At 35.8% G+C, this 21,438-nt stretch overlaps 1 protein-coding gene across 1 annotated transcript in view; it reads left to right on the top strand.

The window, feature by feature from the left end:
* The window catches only part of snta1 (syntrophin, alpha 1), a 52,087-nt gene extending 42,165 nt beyond the window's left edge, over positions 1 to 9,922 (top strand). The window contains exons 3-8 of the mRNA XM_015384129.1: positions 3,049 to 3,244; positions 3,510 to 3,699; positions 5,906 to 6,036; positions 6,678 to 6,874; positions 7,398 to 7,585; positions 9,819 to 9,922. Coding sequence (XP_015239615.1) covers positions 3,049 to 3,244; positions 3,510 to 3,699; positions 5,906 to 6,036; positions 6,678 to 6,874; positions 7,398 to 7,585; positions 9,819 to 9,911 — 995 coding nt within the window. The 3' untranslated portion in view covers positions 9,912 to 9,922. The remainder of the gene's footprint in view (positions 1 to 3,048; positions 3,245 to 3,509; positions 3,700 to 5,905; positions 6,037 to 6,677; positions 6,875 to 7,397; positions 7,586 to 9,818) is intronic.
* The last annotated feature ends 11,516 nt before the right edge of the window (positions 9,923 to 21,438 follow it).

Here is a 21,438-nt window from a genome sequence, read left to right as displayed (position 1 = left end):
AAGCGTTCCACCATGCACTTTAAGCAAATATTACTAATTTCTTGTTTTTATTTTTTATAAAAAATTCAATCAAATATATAAAAATGGGCTTTGATATTAGGCCAAGATAACCCAAGTATACACAGAAATGTAGTTTTAGAGAAAAAAGCTATCCAATCCCAATTGTCCCTTTATTTGAAAAAGTAATTCCCTGCAATGTCTATTAATTTGTTAATTTGTATAATACTTATACATGAATACTACCAGGTCTGTATAATTAAGGAATCACTTAAGAGTATGTTGATAATAAAAAGCAATACATCATTGCCTCATAGAAGGAAACTAAAGAATACATGAGAAAAAAAGTCACTGACATCTGTTGGTCTGAAAAGGTAGTGGCCTTACGATTATTACACCAGGAGAACCAAAAGCATCAGAAATCCTGCAAACCATTGCTGTTGCCTCAGTCACAGTTATTTGACATGATTTAACAATGAAGTGGCCAAAAGTGGCATCCACGACACGGGAGACTTCCAAGGTCAAAGCTACAGCTGGTCGAATATAAAGCAGCTTTTTGCATCAAAACTTTCTCACATTTGATAAAAAAAACGACATCTTGAGAATCACCAAGAGTATGGGCAAAATATGCAGGCTAATGAGGCAATGGAGGGGCTTTTCAGAAGGAGCGTTTCACAAAAAAGAACATCTTTCCGACTTAAATATTGGAATGATGGTGTTGGTCTGCGGGCTTTGCTGCTTCACTTTATCTATCGACAAATTATGTGGGAGAATGTCATCCTAATGTGGCAACTCTAGATGACCAATCCACCGGCATATTTAAAAAACTATTGCCAGTCATTTCAAACAGCAATAGCTGCAAATAGTGGGACAAGTTTTAAGGGGGTTGTTTTTATTTAGGACATGACTTAGAAATTATTTAAATTGTCTTTTAAAAACTGCTTTTTGTATTTATTCAGGTTGTTTGTTGTTAAATTCAGTTTTCTTATACAAAGTATTTAAGTTGAAAAAAGCAAAAATTTATTCTCAGCTCCATGTAGGGTAAATGGGTCCTTGTTTATTTCCCCCTGTGACTGTCATGGTTTTCTTTGGTTTGGTTTTCTTGTATTGGCAGTAACGTTTTGAGACCCTTGTTGTTGCTGCCCTTTACTTGGTCCATGACTTCCCCAAATGACCCAGCTGGCCTCAGTCACCCATAGTTTAACGTTAGTGAAAAACTAAAGTTGGTTACATCCTGTCAGGTGAGTGGAGGTTTTGGAGGCTCCAAATGCAGAGACGGATGCTGAACTGGTTCCTTGCAGATTTAATAATAATGTAATAATGCCACTCTTTTGAATTTAATAATTCAAAAGGGTGGCAACTGAAAAAAAAAAAAAATCTAGTGATGAGGCGAGGCTTCGAGGCATGTGTCGAGTAGCGCAAAGCACGTTTTGAGGCATGATTCATTTAGGGAATGGGCCAAAATTGATGATGTCCGAAGCCTCTCTACCGTGATACCACGTGAACACTTCAGGAAGTGGTTTAGCCCGCGCAAGAACTTCGACAGGCATAGCAGCCTCACTACTCAGTCATGATGTGGGAGTTTGTAGAACAGTTGCAGTCAGTTGGATAGAGTTTGGATGTATTCTAAGAATAAATTGGTTGGAAAAACAACCAATCTATTTGGTTAAAACTATTTTTGTTAGATTAAACAATGTAAAATCTGAGCAACAATCTTAGTAATATTAGTCTTAAATAGTATTGCTTTCTGGTGAGCAGCTATCAGTAGCATCATCTGTAAGACATGAACTTCTACTCCGGAGGTTGTTGTTTCGGAACCTTCCTTAGACTTTTGAAAGTTGCGATAATAAATAACAAGTATTTTGGCTAATGTGACTAATTTGTATGGTTTGCCCTTGTACAAATATAGATTGTGTAGCACACTGCCAAATTAGATTAGTTCGTTTAACCAAAAGATTGGTTCAACACAAACTTCTCACCCGATTTAAACAAAAAACTGTGGAAAAACTATTATGTTTGGATAAAAATAACTCACATCCTTCATTTTGCATATCTTTGTCCAATTTGCAAACACTTTTACTGTCTGCTTGAGCTTATTTCACTAAAATGGCAGAAAAACAGTGTACCCTAAAGGATTTTTCTCTTCTAAGACATTTTACACAAACAAAACTTGAAAAACATTTTATTATACACACCAATCATTAACAATTTCAGAGGGACTTAAAAGGAAAAAAAAACAAGAAAAACAACTGCAAAACAATCAAAAATCTGATTTTATTACTGACTGTAGTTATGTTCTTCACCAGTAGGTGGTAACATGTTCACATGGAGCCTCACGAACTGTGGGGATCGTTGAAGCAATTAGCCCAAACGGTTTAATGCCTCATGAGGCTTCATCTCACTATCATGACAAAAATCCCCTAATAACAAAATACAGAAAACCAAAAGCTAAAAGAGGTTAGGAAAAACACACATCCAGAGCGAAGAAACTACAAGAAACCAGAAAAGAGTAACTGAACAGGAGGTGTATTTATGGGACAGAAACAATGGGAGGACTAATTAGCAGATGAGGAACAGGTGTGGACAGAGGAATCTAGAAGGGAGCTAGGAGAAGGAGACTGACACAAGAGGGCAACAGAGGGTAAACAAGAAATACATACAAACTCAAATAAAACCAAAAACAACACAAAATGAAAATTAAACCAACCAAAAGAAAACTTAAACAGAACCAAGACCATGACACATCCACTTTATCCTCCAACTGGTACTCAAGGATTCACCATTTTCAGTAAGAAGCTGAAATAATTATTAAAATCATACCTAATTTGCAATATTGTATTCTTCGTGTTCAAGTTGCTTTCATTAAAGGGGCTGCAATGTTCTGTATTCGAGTTGTTAGAGACGGGTTAGGGCACAATTTAAGACAGCTCACATATTCAGCACCTTTCTCATATCACAGTTGAAGGCTCCATGTTGAAAAAAGACTCTCTTCTTCTTATCATGCTTCATCTTGTTTAGTATCTAATTCTCCCTTTTTCTGCTCTTTTATAGTGAAGTACATCAAGGAGATGTCTGCATTTTTTAAAAGCTCTGGTTCCCCTGGGGCAAACCTCCCGTGGGACTCCCCCCCTTCTACACCTCAGAGGGGCACTGAGGTCTCCCCCACCGAGGTAAAAGAGCCTCGCAGCATCCCAGTGAAGATGTGTCAGGTGTCACGGAAACAGTGCCCCCCAGACACAGAGAACAGGTACCACCATGTTAAACGTCCTACACTTTTCATGTTTAATTCAGTTAATATATCTCACAGAATCACTGACAAGTTACAAAATGGCTTTGAAAGATTATTCAAAAAGGGATTTTTTTATATCCTACTTTGATATTCTCTTTAATATGCGAAACTTTCTATGTAGCCTCAAGCTTTGCCCTTTTTGAGGTTTTTCTTGTTTTTTTAAGCAGCCCACTTTTTCCATCTTATTTCCTCCCTCCCCTCCTTTTATCACACTTCTTGCCAGGTATTTTGAGGTGATTTCATCCAACAGAAAGAACTCAATGTTCCTGCGGGCAAAGGACCCAGCCATGGCTCAGTCGTGGTACAATGCTATCCAAAGTGCTGCTGCCGCCCTTTTACCACAAGTGAAGGAGGAGATGAAGAGCATGCATCCTGGCATAGACGTCAAACATTTGGGCTGGCTTACAGAGCAGGTATTGAAGGATATCAATGTACAGGGGAATCAGAGAATAAATCACATTTTCTATTCTTTTAATTATTTTATTTTCATCTTTTGTTGGCATTTACCCTTCTTACCTTCTTTCCAGCTTTTGTATTCAGTTGTGTACTGTGCTTCTCTAAATGGAGGTTTGAGCGAGTTTGCAAAAAAAAAAAAACTTCAAGGGTTAACTTATGTTCTGGAAACAGCATTTACAAATGAAAAATGTAATGTTGGTCAAAGAGTTTGTTAATACATTGACTTAAGAGTTTTAATTGCCATTCAGCCTATTCATATTTGCTTACAAGAACAAATATTACACCACAAAGTAGTTCAGGATTCTTAGAATAAAAAGAGTGCATGGTTTTTTCGTATTTTAAGTCTAGAAATCTGAAGACTGATGAGCATTCATATCCAATCTTGCTTGGTTGATACTTTGTAGAACCATATTTGACTGCTGACAGGGGAATGTCTCTACCAGCTTTTCACATCTACAGGCTGAAGGTTTGGCTGTATTGTTTCCCTCAATAGCTTAGTTCAGTCAGAGTGGATGGAGGGTATCTGTGAACACAGATTTTTAAATCTTAGTCTTAACAGGATTTAAAGGTATAGCAGAGAATGTTCTTTTTGCAGGTGGATCATAAAAATAAGTGGTCCAACTTATTGTCAATCATTCTGCTGATATGTTTAAGTAAGGCCGTCCTACGTGCTTGTCCTGTTAGCTATCTTTTCTGGGCATGCGCACTTTAAGGCATATGTGTGGTAAGCTACATTTCCTGAAAGTCATTGAAGCTTGCCTTTGAAAAGGGCCGAGAGTCGTAAGAGAAAAAGTGTCTACGAAGTGTACGAGAAAAAAAAGGCCTCAGAAGAGGCAGATATATCCTGGAATACTTTATGCGGAGAGCTCTCTTCTCAAAGCATTGTGTGATTTGCTGTCACAGCAGCCTGCTGTCACCATAGGCTGTCACTACCCAACAGTGGTGACTAATAACAAAGATGGTACAGGCACAGTGGTGAGGAATTACGTGACCAACAGGGAGCAAAAAGTAGTATCTGTCCGAACGGTAAGTTCACTATAAAGTCCACTATATTCCCCGCTCTATATAGTGAGGGATTTAGGGGTTAGGATGGACATTCGGGCACCGTAAGCTTGTGGGAGCTATGAGAACAGCAACTTTTAAGCAGAGGATGCAAGAGAAGAAATGGGCTCATGCATGCTCTTGCGCTCGTTTAATGGACGTTCACTCTCGGGAGTGGGTTCAGAGTTGTGCATGTGCAGTTTTTTTTTTTTAAGGTGGAGAGGGCTTTTGCCGTTGAAAGAAATTCGTGAAAATCCTCCACTACATTTTTGAGTTCAGATTTCCACCTGATTTGTACTTGCATCTTTTGCCGTTTGTAATCATTATTTATCCATCCAAGGTTGCACTGGATTTAGCTCAATCCGTTTTCCTCAACTCTTTCACTGCATAATTAAGTGTTGTTTTCATTCTCTGGCAGACAGTTGACTGCTTTTAAATTTTTCTGACACAAATTTAAAATATCACAGTAGATAACTTTTGTATTAGTAAGATTAATATTGAGCTGAGGGATTAAATGAAAACTATAACAACTGTTCTAATATTTTAGAAGATATAGATTCCTTTGAAGAATTGGTCAGGAGATTAGTTACTGCGTCAAGAGAGAATAATTTTAAGGATATTAGGATAATTTCTGTTGGATAAACATAATAGAAGATTTGTAGATGGTCTGCAAAAGTTTTTACGTTAGTAGGGACACAGTACCAATGCACTTTATTGTAGGCAGGCAAATGTAAGGTTTTTAAATTAGAGATACTGTTTCATAAGATGGAGTGGTGGTTAATTAAATGAGGTAGAAATCTCAAGAAGATACAATTAATTTTATTGGCAGAATGACTGGACTTAATTGTAGGGATAGGACAACAAACATAACTATTCAGAAGAACACAGATTAAAGCCATGGTTTAAGGTGGCCTATATGATTCATATTTGGGCTCTGTCCTATAAAGGCGCTTCAGATGCTTTAGAGCTGGAAAAGCATGATCTGTGAGCACAACCTAGTCTCAAACAAAAACCAAACACATCAGGGGATGGTTTCTTAGAAAACAATAGAAATGGTAAACCAAGCCTGATGTAACTTTTTAAAATTTTATTTCACAGTAATACAACTGTCTGTTTGTGCAGATGTCGCAGGGTCCAGAGAAACCTGTCCTTGCAGTGTTGACAGAGAAGGACCTTCTTCTTTATTCCTCCTTCCCTGAAAGCAAAGATAGCCTGAGGAACGCCGCCAAGAGTCATAGCCTCATCACAACCAGGTTAGAGATCTTTGAAGACACATTACTCTACATCAGATGTGTCCAAATTACATCCCAGGGCTTATTTTGGACATTTGAAAAAATGTTCTGTGTAACTTCACAGATCTTTTTCCATCAAAATCTGGTTGCTTTGCTTGTTTCATTAAAATATATTTTTTTTCATTTACTTTTAAGCTGGGAGGGTAATAACACACAAATTATTTTCTGTGATTTGTGTTTAAAAATCTATTTTTATGGTAACTTAATACTTTTAACTCAGTGATTTTGATTCATGTGGCAAAATGTTTTGACCTCCGAGTAGGCACCCCATAGAATAATTACTTTTTAAATAGACACATATTTTCTTATATAAGCCTACCAAATGTATACCCCTCCCTGATCAACTCATGTTTTTCCTCTGACTTGAAAGCTCCTGCTCAAACTTTCCGTAACTCAACTGCTCAACATTTTGCGTCATTCATAGTTGGAAAACATTACTGTTAGCAGAACTTTTGAGTTATGTATATTTTCCATTTTATCCCCCCTGTGTATTCCACACCTCTTTTTACTCATAGGTAGCAGTTTCTCCCTTAGCCACAGTCTATCCTATAATTCCTAATTATAATCTATTCAACCACAGTTTCCTTCTTTCTCCCCAAAAGATTGGTCCACTCTGGTCCTGGAAAAAGCTCCCCTCTTTTGGACTCTGAGCTGTCGTTCGGACTGCGTTCAGGCACCAAGCAGGGCGTAGAGACTCACGTGTTCAGAGTGGACTCTGCTAAAGAACTGTCCATATGGACTCATCTGCTTGTAGAGGGTTGCCACAATGCTGCAGAACTCATCAAGGAGGTTACAGCAGGTAAAAAGATCCAAATTGCAACTATTTAAAACATCTGTTTTTTTTATTGCTTAGTAGAAAAAGATCTTTTATCAAGTTTAAATGTTAAACTGCTAGAAGTTTGAAATTCATAAATTGAACTCTTACATTATTACATCACTATTCTTTTTAATTTATTTATTTTATTTTTATATAAAGCATCCTGAGTAATGAGGTCAAAGGCTGTTTGGGGGTTTTGGCCTACTAGTTGAACATAAGCACACTCAGCACATAATGTTCCATCATCAGATAGAGTGATATTATTGCACTGCCCTCTGCTGGTAATCTGAGGTGCTACAGAACACCTAAAGATTCATATGTAAAATAATGTTTACATTAAATAGAATGTCAAAAATAATTGTGATTTCATGGGAACAAAGAAATCTAATCCTCCTTTTGTCCTCTCGGCACAATAAGGTATCTTTGGAAACTGCAGGAAAGATTTGATTTAGTGGCCAGTAATAACATTCCCTCAGCTTTCAAACTACCTTTTGTGTGTTTGCAGCCTGCAGCTGGAATGGAAAGGAGTGTATGCTGGGAGTGCACATCGATGACGGCTTCACGCTATTCACAGAGGAAATGGGTGTCAGGAAAAATATTCTCTTCCAGCAGCCTTTCGAGCGCCTACGAATGTCCTCAGATGATGGAGTCCGTATGATGTTCCTCGACTTTGGTGGCCCTGAGGCTGAAATTGTGAGCAACACTTTATAGGTTTTATTGGAGAATTAGAACCGAAAAATGTTCTGTATGTAAGAGGATATATTGAATGTACCAAACTTGAAAGTGGGACTGTGATTGGGGGCAATATACTGAATTGATTAACACAGTCATGTGAAAGTTGTGCATATCAAACGGATTGCTGGGAGTGTAATATGGGTGTCCTTCTGTGTGCAGGGAGGCAACATGGTTTCTGGGAAACATACAGACAGAAAACGGTTGTTAACAGTTATCTGGAATAAAAAAAAAATATTTGTCAGAAGAAAAAAAAAAACAGGCTTTGGTATGTTATCAGCAGTGCTACAACTTTAATTTTAAAGATTGCAAATATGCTTTAATTGCTCGTGGAAGGAAAAGGAAAAAAATTTTGCAAGGGCATTTAGTTGGAATGTTGCCGGTGATCTACAAAGAGTGCGTATAGAAAATTCTTAAATTGTTTGCACTGTCCTATTTAGATTAGGAATGTTGCATGTGTTAGTGGCAGTTTTGCAGTGGGCCTGAGAGCAAGATGAAGTTCATAGCACTGAAGTCAAAGGTAATATTGATGATAAGTTAAAATAATAACACTAATAGTAAAGATAAATATTTATAATTATGTTCACATGTATATATCTTAAGGTGAAGCAAAAAAAAAATTGAAAAAGTTCAAATAAAAAAAGGAAATATACTGTTAATTATAAAACATGGAAAAGCTGACTTCTTCAGCTACCCCATGTCAGACAGAAATTAGTCCAGGAAGGAACTGCTCTGAGATTTATTGCAATATTATGTTCTGAATATTTTTTACATCTGTCACCTTCTCTGCAACCTTCTTTGACCTTAAATAATGCATACCAATGTATGTCCATAATCACAAAATAGGCTTAAATTAGCAGGCAACTTGACTTTTGCTCAGCTTTTTTGTCTGAAGACGTTTTGACACCTATTAAGGAGTCTTTGTTAATTCTCTCTGGTCATACCACAGCAAACTGTAGTTGGAGTGCTGATGTATTTAAGCAGCATGGAGGTCCATCCTCCCAAGTCACATGCAGATCAAATAGTCACCCCTTATTCTCCTGGATTGTTTAAGTCTTTTGTTGTGCACTAGCTATGTGATGGGCCTTTTGAATCATGTGTGTCATCATGTAATTTCTTTGGAGTTAGTTCCATGACTGAAATGTAAATGCTTGGATGTTGAAACCTCAACCCTCCCCCTTTGGAAGATGGCTTACTTCATCCCTCTTTGAAACAATCTGTCCTCTCTGTCCAAAATTGGCAAAGTTTGACATTTAAAAGCGTGTCCTTTGTTCTTGAAGTGCAAATGTACAGTAGAACCTTGCCAAGAGTTGCTGGCCCATCTATGCTGTGCCATGGGTTTATTTAGTTGTTGTTTTGTTTCTTCAATATAGAAGGCTGTACAGTCCTCACTGCAGTGGACCGTATGCACAACGCCACTCAGCTTAGGTTTGGGTGTTCTGCCTTTTCAGTTTCTATCTGTTTGTACTGTTGGGTTTAGAAAAAAATATTTTAACTATATACAACAAGGACTTGAAAGAATTTAAGTTTGTTTTCCACAATAAGGATAGACAAACAAATGAAAAAAACAGCCCCACACTCCAAATTGTTTCAAAACATAAAATCTTTCAGACATTACCATGACAACGAGGAGAGCCTATCTACTCTTTATACAAACATTTTGTTTTGGAGGCCTACCAGGAACAAAGCTTCTTCTGTACTGCTATCTTAAACACATCAGCTTTTTATAGGAAATCGGTGCTTTAGTCAAATGAGACTTGAATTAAGCTTTTGGTTCATAAACACATTCATTTAGATGTTTCTGGAGTAAAACACTTGATGAATAAATAGAATTTATTCTTTAGTATTATAATGCATAGTGGAGGATCTATGAGGCTGTGGACTTGTTTCTTTTATTATTAGGAAGCTTTGAAGGAAAATCTGGTGTTGGATGCATTGGTAACCTGGGTTTCATTCAGACAATGATTCAAAATATATATTTTAGAAATATATTTATAAATATATATTTAAATGTACCTAAAAAAATCTATACAATGTATTTTTTTTGTGCTGTATATAGATCATTCTGTGCTTGATGGCATATATTGCAAGTTCAATGTTAAATATGTAGTTTAAATCTATTTTTTAATAACCTAGAAATGACTAATCTATATACAAACATCCTGATTTATTGCTTGTCTCTCTCTGCTACCAGCAACTGGACCTTCGCTGCTGCCCAAAGACCATAGTGTTCATCATCCACTCTTTCCTGTCTGCTAAGGTCAAGCGACTTGGTCTCCTGGCATGATAAAGACCGGCCATCCATAACATCAAAACAGGAATATTTAGTGATAAATACACCAGCCTGTGAAGACCTTCGAGATGAGGGCCAGAAAGGTGTTTGTGATAAGCTCACCTTTCCAGCCTTTCCTCTGCCTTTAAATCTTACTGTGTTTGGTCAGAATCTCTCTGGGCTCTTTGGATAAATGAAGAGAAAACTGGAACATTGATGGACATTTTTTTTTATATGTAGTTGTTAGATAAAAAAAAATGTTTTTACAGATAATTGAAGTTGGTAATCATTTAGTCTGTATCTGTCAAAGTTTTCTAAGTAGGTCAGGCTACTTTATGATGGGAAAGTGTAAGAATGTGACAGGCTGTATTTAAATGTTTTTAAGCTTGAATGCAACCATTTTTTTTTCTTAGTTGGATTTTATGAGTCACAGCAGGCTTTTGTCATAAACGTCTTTTCAACTTTCAGTCTCTGCTTCATGGACGTGGTGAGTGATGTTGGACAAACAGTTTTCAGTTTCAGAAGAGTGACAGATTGACGCGGCTGATTGTAACAGGATCAATAGCTTGTACTAAACAGAGTCATGCTGTTCTCTCAGAGTTATTTATCAATTTATTGAATTCGGTTCCCCTACTTTAACTATAAACTATGGCCTGTCATTGGAAAAAAGCATATCTTTATTAGGTCCTAAGTTATAAAAATAGAGACCGTTTTAAATAGAACAGATAGAAACTTCTATTACAGTAGGTGAATAAACTGAGCTTACTTGGCATATTTGCCACATTTTCATTGACATGCAGCAGACAGCTTTTACACTACATAAATGATTTATATTTTGTTAGTTTAAATAAAAAAGATACATCATAAAGTGTGTGATTATTTTATTTTATGTTTAAGTTGACTAAACATCTTTTTGTAGTTTTGGGGCCTTCTCTCATATCTTAATACTAAACACATATATAGTAATATATGTTCTAAAACCTGTTTGTCTGAGAAACAAATGTATTGTATATTCTTATTTAAACGGAAGTGTGCCTTGCAAGGTTGTTTGTATATAAACATGTAATAAACTTTGTTAACTTTTACTGATTCTTTTGACTATCTGTAATTCATAAGACTCTCTACACTCTTGGTTGCTGAAATACTTCCATTAGTTAAATCCTTGACCATTTGTTTTCTTGTTTTCTTTTTTGCTCTGGCTAAATGAATAAGATTGGGACAATCTTGGAACATAAATTTGTTCTTTCTGATGACGTTAGATTTTGGTCAGGCCTATGACTTGGCCGTTCCAATTCATTAGTATGTTTTGATTCAAACCTTTCCATTGTACCCTATATGTTAAAGGACATTATCTTGCTGTAATGTGACTCTCCACAATGTCTTAAGTCTTTTGCAGCCTAAACCAGAGTTTCTCTCAGAATCTAGGTGCAAGTTGCTCATTTGGTTTTCCCATCATCTTAAAAGGAGCACTAATGTTTCTACCACCATGTGTCACTATGGGGATGGTGGATTCAGGCTGATGTGTAGTGTTACAGCAGTGTTGGCGTTACAGTGTGGGGCGTACTGTCACCAGCTTGTCCTTTTAGATTTCATAATAAGATTTCAAAATAAAGCTTAACAATTTCTTACAATTCCCACGTTTCTGCAGTTTGTTTTTACATATAAGAAAGCTCTATTAAAGAATTTTAACATTTCAGAGATCATGTTCCTGTATGTAGTCATAATAAAGGATCATTTTGCAGATTGAGATTCCTAGAATTGCATTTAGGCCAAGAAAGTTGCTTATTTGGTGTCATGAAACAGAAGTACCTTCTTTCTTATGTTTGCTGTGGCTCCTGCAGTGTTGCAAACTATTAATGGGACTTAATGGTCCTTTTTCAGCATTGGTATTCTTGACACTCCATAGAGGATAGACCCATTGAGTCAACAATCTAGAGTTATCTTGTTAAGACATTCCTTCACCTGAGCTGTAGTTCACTGCAGTTCATCTAGACTAACCATGTACTGTACCTATTGAATGCTACTCTAATGAATGATTTTCTTCTTGTCAGGTTTACTGTTGTACAATTCTCTTTATTTTTTTTTTTAATAACAGCTTAAACGGTGATATACTCAAACCTTTGGATTATTGAATATGCCCTCTCTCTTCTCTAGACTTGTTCACAGCTACATCACAAACCTCTCTGATGCTTATCCTGGTCTTCATAAATCAGTTTCTTCACAAAGGTTCTTACAAAAAACCTCTTTACCTTCCTAGAAGAGCTATTCATACTGATAGGAAATTACACCCAGATGTACTCACTAAAGAAGTGATATTTAAAACAAGTTGGTTCTTGCTTTGCATGTTTAAGCATTAGGTTACTTGTCTTAGTTTTTTACCTCACTACCATTGCATCTTGGTCTCTCAACAACTATTTTTTCATCTGGCCATTGATTTACGTTTTATAGCAATCATAATCAAACTCCTTATTATAAATAATCCTTGATAAAATCTCTCCATATCAGAGCCTGCTGTCAGCTGTCCATTCTTGGCTCCTCAGTTGTTTTTTTAAAACCTTTTAGTTCCCTACGCTCTTGCCATCCTTGTATTTCCATGTGAGTGCCAATGAACATCAAAAAATCTAAGCATAGTATATTTTTTGTTCCACTCTACAGCCGTGCAGTAGGCCTACCATGTGTTTGTCTATCACCTAAAAGCCTTAACAAAAACATGGTGTTCTATATTTTGGTGTGCCAGAGGGTGTTGATACATTTTCAAGGCACCATAAAATCAGGTTTTACATGATAAAATCTGAAACAGTATTCTTTTCAGTGATGCTTCATTCAGTGCTGCATGCTGTTTTTATTAATAGTCCTAGTTGGTAGTCTCTTACTTTCATTAAGGTTCGAATAGATTTGTAGAATGGACAGAGCAAAGTGATGATGAGGATGATTATAATTATTTGAGGCTTAAGTCAGCAGGGTGGGTAATTGGACCAGTTAGTCCTGCTGCTAGCCATTGCAAAAAGGAGCAAACAAAGACTATGCTCTCATGTGCTTTTTATTGGCATTAAACGGTGTTATCAGCGAGAAGCAGATGCTGTGTCAGCTTTTGTGTTGCTTTTAAAAAACCTGTTTCCTTCTGTGTGTGCCTCAACTGCAAATACAAGCAGGACAGTCTAGTAATAACAACACGAGCTGGATAACAAATCACAATACACTGTTCATATTTAATCATACCCCCTCTTTCATTTCCACCCCACCCTCTTGTTGAAATGTTACTATAGTAACAACAGGGTGCACTCACCCTCACGGCATCTTTCTTTTTTTTTTTCATTGAACTATGGTTTTGCTGTTGAAATTGGCAATCAGCCCCTCCGATCCAGTTGGTATGGAAGGAGGAGACAGTGTGAATATATTTTGATTAACAAGAGTGGAAGGACACTTTGGAGGGAGATGAGGAGGAGAAAAAAAATGGAGCAGAAGAAGACGTTCATTGGAGGAGAAGGAGAGAGGATGTCTCATGAAATAACGCACATGCTGTGATCCTTTGTGTTGCATTTTGGAAAGCTAACAATATCACATATCTCTACATAAGTCTGAGGAAATACCTTTCCCTGCTGAAACCATAAAAGACTAGAAAATATTGATTGATGTCATTGAATAGATTCTGATAATGGATATTTAGTGTTAGCTGTTTTATTTTTTGACTTGATCCAATTAGAGAATTTCATTACAAATATGCATAATCAAAATATACCAATCTCAGTGTATCATAAAAATGAAGTCATTGTTTTTTTTTCTTAGTTTTTTTTTTTTTTTTTACAACTCTTTCACTTTTGTTCTGGGTTTATTTTTCATATTTTTTTTAGCCAAACATTTTCCTCTTGGGAACACACAGCCAGTCTCCCTCCCTATGATATCTGGGCATCCCCATTTTGATGTGTTTCATTTCCTGAACATGATTAATGAGGAACCTCCATACATCTGGACATTGGACCAATCAGGCTTATGGGAATCTACAATTCTTACTTTGTTTTGATTTCCCCATAATGTCACACAAGTGAGGACGCCATGGAGCCAAATGTGCCTATATTAGAAACACATGATGTGAATCAGAAGGTCACCCAGCTAATATACAAGAAAGTAATAAATAAATGTCATACATAATTACGATTTAGCTATTACAAATGACTTTAGGACTTGTAATTTAATTAAAAGAGGGAGAGCTTTAGGCTGCTTTAAAAACAGATTGAAAAAAAGATTATGTGTGATAAAGTATCGGGAAACTTGGGTTAAAAAAAAGAGGACACTTTAACCCATAAATGTAAATCAATCAAAATAGTACAAGTATGTGAAAAGTTCACATTTTGTAAACACATAACACACTAAAGCTGTCTTGCTTCCTCGTAAATGAGCATAAAATTATAGTAGCATTACACGTGCTTCTTATATCACAGAATAAAATAACAGTAAGATTATTATAGGGTGTGAAATCCTCAGTTTATGCTTCCTATCCTCTTGAATATTTTAAATATTTATAACTTGTAATATTTGTTTATTCATTTACACTCATACATTTATATAGATGTGTTTTTTGTTCTCTGATTTTGCTAAGTTGTCTGTATGTTTCTTTGTTTTGTTTAAATATGCACAACATTGTTCTTATTGTTACATCTTAAAAAAAAACATAATAATGCTTGGTTTATAATAATAAGGTGGGATGTTGATAGACCTTATTGTTTTGTTCTATTCTTTCAACGTACTTTAAGCTGAAGCTGTCTAGTTCACCACATTCAAGGTTTTATTAAACAAACAAGTACTTTTTATTGTTAGTACTCCTTTTACATTTTAGAATTTAGCAGGAAAAAAGTATAGTATTATTTGTGCTCTGAATAGGCAAACAGATGCTAAAATTAAAAAGGTTTTAAGATGAAAAACCAAAGCCTATAATAGAAATTAAATAGCATTACCCAATAAAAAAAAAAAAAAGAAACATTGTGTCACTAGCATTAGCACTTACATAAGTAAAAAACAAAGGTTTCTTTCTCTGAGAATTTTAAGAACCTGTTGAAAGTCATGCTATATCATTGTATTTTCCCAATTGATTTAATAAGGGCAAATATAACATAGATAAAAAAAACAAAAAAAAAAACATTTCCATTCTGCATTAATGACTATAATAATGGGTTCAAGCATGAAGGCCAGTACAGTCTGGGGTGATTATAAAACAAAATTACATTATATAAGAAGAACCCTGCAATAATCCATCTAAAAAATAGCAAGTATAACAAATACTCTTTCACCTCGTGTTTGGCCACAAGGTAAAAGTCAGGCGAACAATGAAACACCTTATGCAAACTGTCAAGTACGGTGGTGGAAGAATGATGATCTGGACTTGTTTTGCAATGACACAGCCCTTTACTGAGCTGACCGTAAACTCCCCTTTACACCAATTTATTCTGGTGTAAGATATAAGGCCATATCTCAGACAATTAAAACTAGGTCATGAAACAATCCTTTCCTAACCATAGAAACTCTCCTGCAAGACTTGTCAGGTAAGGTTCTGAATCATCGAAGTCATGACAATTATTTAACTATTTAAGCCTGCTGCCTAGAGCAGCGTGGCAAAAAAAATCTAATTTTTAAATCAGACAGAAATGCTTTTTAGCAGATGCATAAAGCTATATATAATCATCAAACTCAAGCATTTAAACTGCTTGGCAATATGGCACAGCAAAAATCATAATACATCTTTATAGTTAAATCTAAAAAAAAAATAAAATAAAAAAAAAATAAATAAAAGGAAAAATATTTACAGGACACATTTTTAAATCATTACATTAAAATCTGGTTTTAAAAGAATTTGGAAACCTCCTTTTTATTAAGTCAAATACATACATTTGGTAAAAGTAGTTGATCTGGTTCTCTTCCAAATTGCATTCATTAGTATTATTGATATAGGCTTCACTAAAACATAAAATATTAATGAATGTGAGATGCTCTTTCGGGATGTGAGAATTGGCAGAAATGGTGTTTAAGATTATATCTATAGCTGGCAGGTGGCAGTAGAGCATTAGACAAGAGAGAAATTGTCCTGCTGTTATTCTCTGCAGACAGTAGGGGTCGCTATGTCTCCACAACCAATATCTTTTAAAGAGAGTGATGGTGTTAAAACAGGGGAAGGAGACTGACAGCATTACAGCTTTTATTGGTTCTGACCAAATTTTGAACAGGACATCCCACAATATCCCTAACTGTATCCCACCTCCACAACAGCCTCTCCACAAACACAAAAGAATAGAAGAAAGGGAAAGAGGACAAGAGATTAATACCAAGGCTTTCTCTGAGCAATTCATATTCCAACTGGAGAAGTATGTTATCTATTTTCTCACACTCATCCATTGTACTCCTTTTCTGGAGAGGCATTCGAGCAGAAGGAGGATCCGACATGAATCAAATAGGACCTTTAAGGAACCACACAATGGTGGCAACACTTAGTACAATGAGAAAACATTTCAGACTCAAACAGAATCCAGAGGAATTGTATCACTTTCTCAATAAAACCATGTCAAATCTGTACAGAAGGGATGGGCCGAGGCTGCTGCTGAATCCTCTGTCATTGGAAAGTCATTCTTCCAAGCTTAATCAATCTAGGTTGTTTGATTCAATTCAAACTCCCTCCCAGGCAGAAGAGGGGAGAGGAAAAAGCAAAGCAGAAAATGAGTCGACTTGAGCCGACTCTCTCTAACTTTGACAAGGATTCTCACCATCTTTTGTCTACTTTCTGTCTCACTTTTTCTCTCATCGTCTGCCTGCAGGCAGGAATTATGGCTGCTCATTTCATGCTAAGCCATATTTTGATTTATTTATTTATTTTCCAGTCACCACTATTTAAAAAAAAATGTTATTACTGCTGTATGTCTTAAAGACTAGGTTAGGGTTATTAAATATTCCAAAGCGAATAGTATATCCTCTCAAGTAAGCTCCTTGGAAATTTTCCATCAGGGCACCCTTTTATTCTTTCCAAATGTAGTTATGAATTTTAAAGTAGACTTGTATTACTTGGGGAGAGAGACGTGTGATCAGAATACAGAACAAAGCTTAGATTGGACTTTCTTCCTCTGCGAACATTGAGAATGAGACAGCTGAGGATAAAGAGAGGAGGACATTGTGTTTATCTTGGCTAATGACAACTAATCATAATGTTTTTTCCTCTTTCCTCAAATTACAATAATAACATTGAGCCAAATCACCTTACAATCTCTGTTCTAATCAAATGTAAGTTATCTTTAGTTTGTTTTTATTTCAGTTCCAGTTTTCTTTTCCTTAGCATTTCTGCTACAGTATTAAGCAGACAATCATATTCAGCACCATCAGCCATTCCTCTCCTCCCAGACAGATTTTTTATTTTTTAGTATTCATGAGCATATGCTACTGTGTGAAGTCTCCTGTCAATAAATATGCACCGTCTTAATTGTTCCCATCATAATTAGACTACAATTCTGTTCTTTTTGGCTCAGGTGTGTTAAAGCCCTTTCTTTTGTCTGCGACTTGGCACGTCTAATGATTTCCATGACAATCATTTGAGTGAGTGAGGAAGTGAGAAGGAGAGAGAGCGAAAGAGAGAGAGATGAGGTGAGAAACAGTTGCTGGAATAAAGCCCCTTTCTCAATCTGAATAGCTTATTAATAGAGTTGGTCCTGGGCAAACAGATGGCAGCTGCCAAAAAACAAACACAGAAATCACAGAAATGAAAAACCCTAATTCAATTAAGCGGGAAGCATTCCTCTCTGCAGCGGTTATTGAGCAGTTTCCTTTAATTTGATAATCCATTTTTCAAAAGAAATGGATGAAAAAGTGTGTTCCTGTAAGGACACTCCTGTAGTTTTCATCGGAGACTGACAAGCAGAGAATGCAGAGGCTGCAGGCTGCATGTGTGTGAATGATGGGGGGAAATCTGGAATTAAGCCATTACATGACTCATAATTAACAAATCTAATTAAACGTACTAATGAAGATTTAAACTGGAGTTGCAATCTGAATTAGTGTTTCAGATTAAAACAGTCCATATGAATAAGTGAGTTCAAGTAATAATTACATATTAGAAGAATATATGTTATTTTATCTTAAATAACAGACTAATAGGTAAAGGGAGTAGGAAAATATTATTTTCTGAATGTTCTTTATTTTGAAACACAGAAACTAGCTTTTCTAATTCCAGCAAACAATAAACACTCCAATTAGGTGACACCTATTAGAAAGGAGTGATCGAGCTAGAGAGCTGCAGCCCCTCTTTTGGTGGATGAAATATGAGCTTCCTTGTGCAGAGGCTTTTATCATGGCGTAAAGAAAGCCACACTCTTTATGTGTTTTCATAAGCAAAGATGCTTAAAAAAAAACACTTTTTTTAACCACCACAGCTACAAAGGAAGCCAGAAGCAATAATACCGCAACTAAACCCAAATTCTACATAGTCTCTGTTGCTTATGTTAAAGCTGACATCATCTCAGCCTTACAGCTAGATGCTTTGGGGTGTGCAAACCAGCTGTTTAAGAGCTCCATGATTCCTTACTTAAACAGGTTTAGACTTGTTAATGATGTGTTATTTCTGCTGTGCCATATTGCCAAACTAATGATGTTATTCTATCCAATTACACCCATATATAAAGTTCAGTGCCTAGTCATACAGACTTCTCCAATTTAAAGCACAACTTGGTCATACTCGGGGGCTTAGGGGACCCAAGAGTGGTATTTTGATAAAATGCCACCAGTATAATAAGACATAGTCATGAAACCTAAGATGATGCTGTCTACTTTTAATGGTGAATGTTCTGCAATCCTATAGTGACTATTCAAGACAGTGAGCCCTAAAATGCTTTACCCTGCATTCAGTCATTAACATACACTAATGATGGCTAGCTACATTGTAGCCACAGCGGCCTTGGGGCACACTGAAAGATACATGGCCTCTGTACACAGGCACCATCAGCGTCTCTGTTCACCAACAGTACATAAGGTAGGATAAGTGTCTTTTCCAAAGACACAACTTCGGACAGGTAACCCTCTAGTAGTAGCACAAACTCCTGCATCCCATGCCGGAGTTAGAATGTATATTACCAACCTTCTAAACAATCAATTGTTATAGATCTTCAAATGTCCTTAGACTTCATTTTCTTAGTTTTATAACTAATGGCAACACTGTCAAAGTTAACTTTGCATCATCTTAAAAAACAATTTATTTTTTTAGGTGGCGAAAAACAAGTTGGTGCAGTACCAACCACAAAGAAATGAATTGTCTGGATGAAACAACTTATTTAGATGTTTTGTTTGTTTGTTTGTTTTTTTTTAAATACCAACAGGCATAACAAAGTGAGCTTAAATGAAACAAACACACCTATTTTTAAAATGTAATTTAGAAAGTAGAGATAATTTAAGGAGTGGAAGTTAAAATTTGTCTAAAAAATAATTACTCCAGTAGAGTATAGGTAGCCGAAATGTCTACTAGAGTAAGATAACGAATAATTTGTACTTTGTTAATTGATACGTCTGTGTAGGACCAACAGTGGTATGATTAACAATGCACACAAAAATAAATTAATTATTCAATTAGTATTTACTGGATCGGAAAGTATTTAGTTTTTCTTAAATAATGATTTTCCATCCTACTTCTTCTTTGAATTCTATATATTGCATTTGCTTATACCCATTTTATTTTTCCTTTATTACCACATAATAATAATAAAAAACAAATCCTCAACAATATACAGTATACTTTTTCTAATTATTTTACTGTCCTAGTCTCTGTGTTACCAATAGAAGCCTATCTAGTTGATGTGGTAATTCACACTGGCTTTGTGGTGCAGCAGCCTGATGGTTAGGCTTCATCCATCAGAGTCTTTTTTTGACAGATGATGGAGCATAAACCTTTTAAAGACCAAATTAGCCACACAGGAGGACAAACATGTGGAAAGAAAAGGGAATACATTACATTTAAAGTAAGGGTCAGGCTCAAACATTTGTTTGTACTAAGACCCCTTGGTCATAAAAGCTTAGCGGATGTGTCTGAGGCAACACCTCCACAGAGGCTCTGGCAGGTGCCTTCAGAGCTGAAACAGTATGATTTGGAACTCAAATGTGCATTTTGTTCAACTAAAGTTTTTTTACATAATAGTTTGAAATATATTGTAAAATAATCAAAATTTGCCCAAAAACCTGCAGATTTTTAAATAATGTGAAGCCAATAAACTAATTGTACATCTACAGCTTTAATCGCTTTAATAGCTGTTTCTTTGTTTATTTACTGATTGTTAAATAATGTTGATAAGAATGAGGGTTGTCCTTCTTGCGTTTTAGTTGCTGATTTTTATTTTGGTTAATCTGTAGAGAACAGATGCTTGGTGATTGATAGTACATTTGATAACAGTGACTCTCTGCAATAGTTATAAATCTTTGTTCTTTTTTCAGTGTGTGACCTAGATAACTCTTTCTGAAAGGGAAAGTTTCAGGGTGATCAAGGCACTTCTTTAAAAGTGTTTATATATATATTGTCTAAATTGTCTGCTTTACAATAACAATTAAGCACCAAAAAAACAAAAACAAAGCCCTTTTCACATATGAAACTAAGACCAAAGCAGTGTTTCTAAGAAAAATAAATAAAAATCTATCCATGTAGCTATTTGAGCCAATCCAGAATATACTGAAGAACAAATCAATGCCTTATTTCTTATCTAATGCTTTTTGGGCTGCAAATGATCACCTAACCTTTCTCATTCTCAGGTGATGCTCTACAACTTTGACAGAACAGAAATAAAACACTTTCATCACATTCACTCTTTCAGCCTTGTTTTCACAGCGTAACCTTCATCAGGATTTGTATGGAGGCACCTCAAGCTCTCTGTGAATGACTTTCACCAGGATGATTTTTTTTTTTTTTTCAAATTTAATCCCAAGTTAGAATTCAATCCCCATTTTTCACTCGCGCTATGCCTTTGAAGTCAATTTCTCTAAAACCTTGGAGACTGATTGAAAACACTTTGGAGTGATAGAAAGTACCATTACTTAGAGAAGACACAGACAGGGATAAGACTAAAGCAAAGAGAGAGAATACACTCAGGTAGATTTGATTCTAATGAATGCAGATGCATCTGACGAAAATAAATGTCCCATGGGAGGAAAAAAAAGTTTATCACACAGACCTAAATAGAAAGTGAGGGGCTTTAAAGATTAAGCGATTTATTGGATTTGAAATATGAAAATTACAATCATGCACAAAGCATTCTGCATCTGCAGGTACATAAACACTGTAATTGATGAGAGTAGAAAACTGCTTGGGCATAACATACCATGTGTCAGATACAATAGAACTCACAATACATAAACAAGACAATCTTATTAGTTTGCACTTTGACTTTGGGTGAGCTCACACTGAAATCAACAATGAAAGAATTGAGAGTTTTCATATTTTTCACAGAAATATCCAAATATGTCACAATTTTCAAACAGAAAATCTGGTTGGAGTTTATCAGTGGTGACATGACAATCATTTAATTTTGTTCATTCT

This window comes from Cyprinodon variegatus, unplaced genomic scaffold (assembly GCF_000732505.1).
Source record: "Cyprinodon variegatus isolate N-32 unplaced genomic scaffold, C_variegatus-1.0 Scaffold305, whole genome shotgun sequence".
Classification (NCBI taxonomy): Eukaryota; Metazoa; Chordata; class Actinopteri; order Cyprinodontiformes; family Cyprinodontidae; genus Cyprinodon; species Cyprinodon variegatus.
Note: the sequence above shows the minus strand (reverse complement) of the source record. Positions and strands in the feature narration are given on the sequence as shown.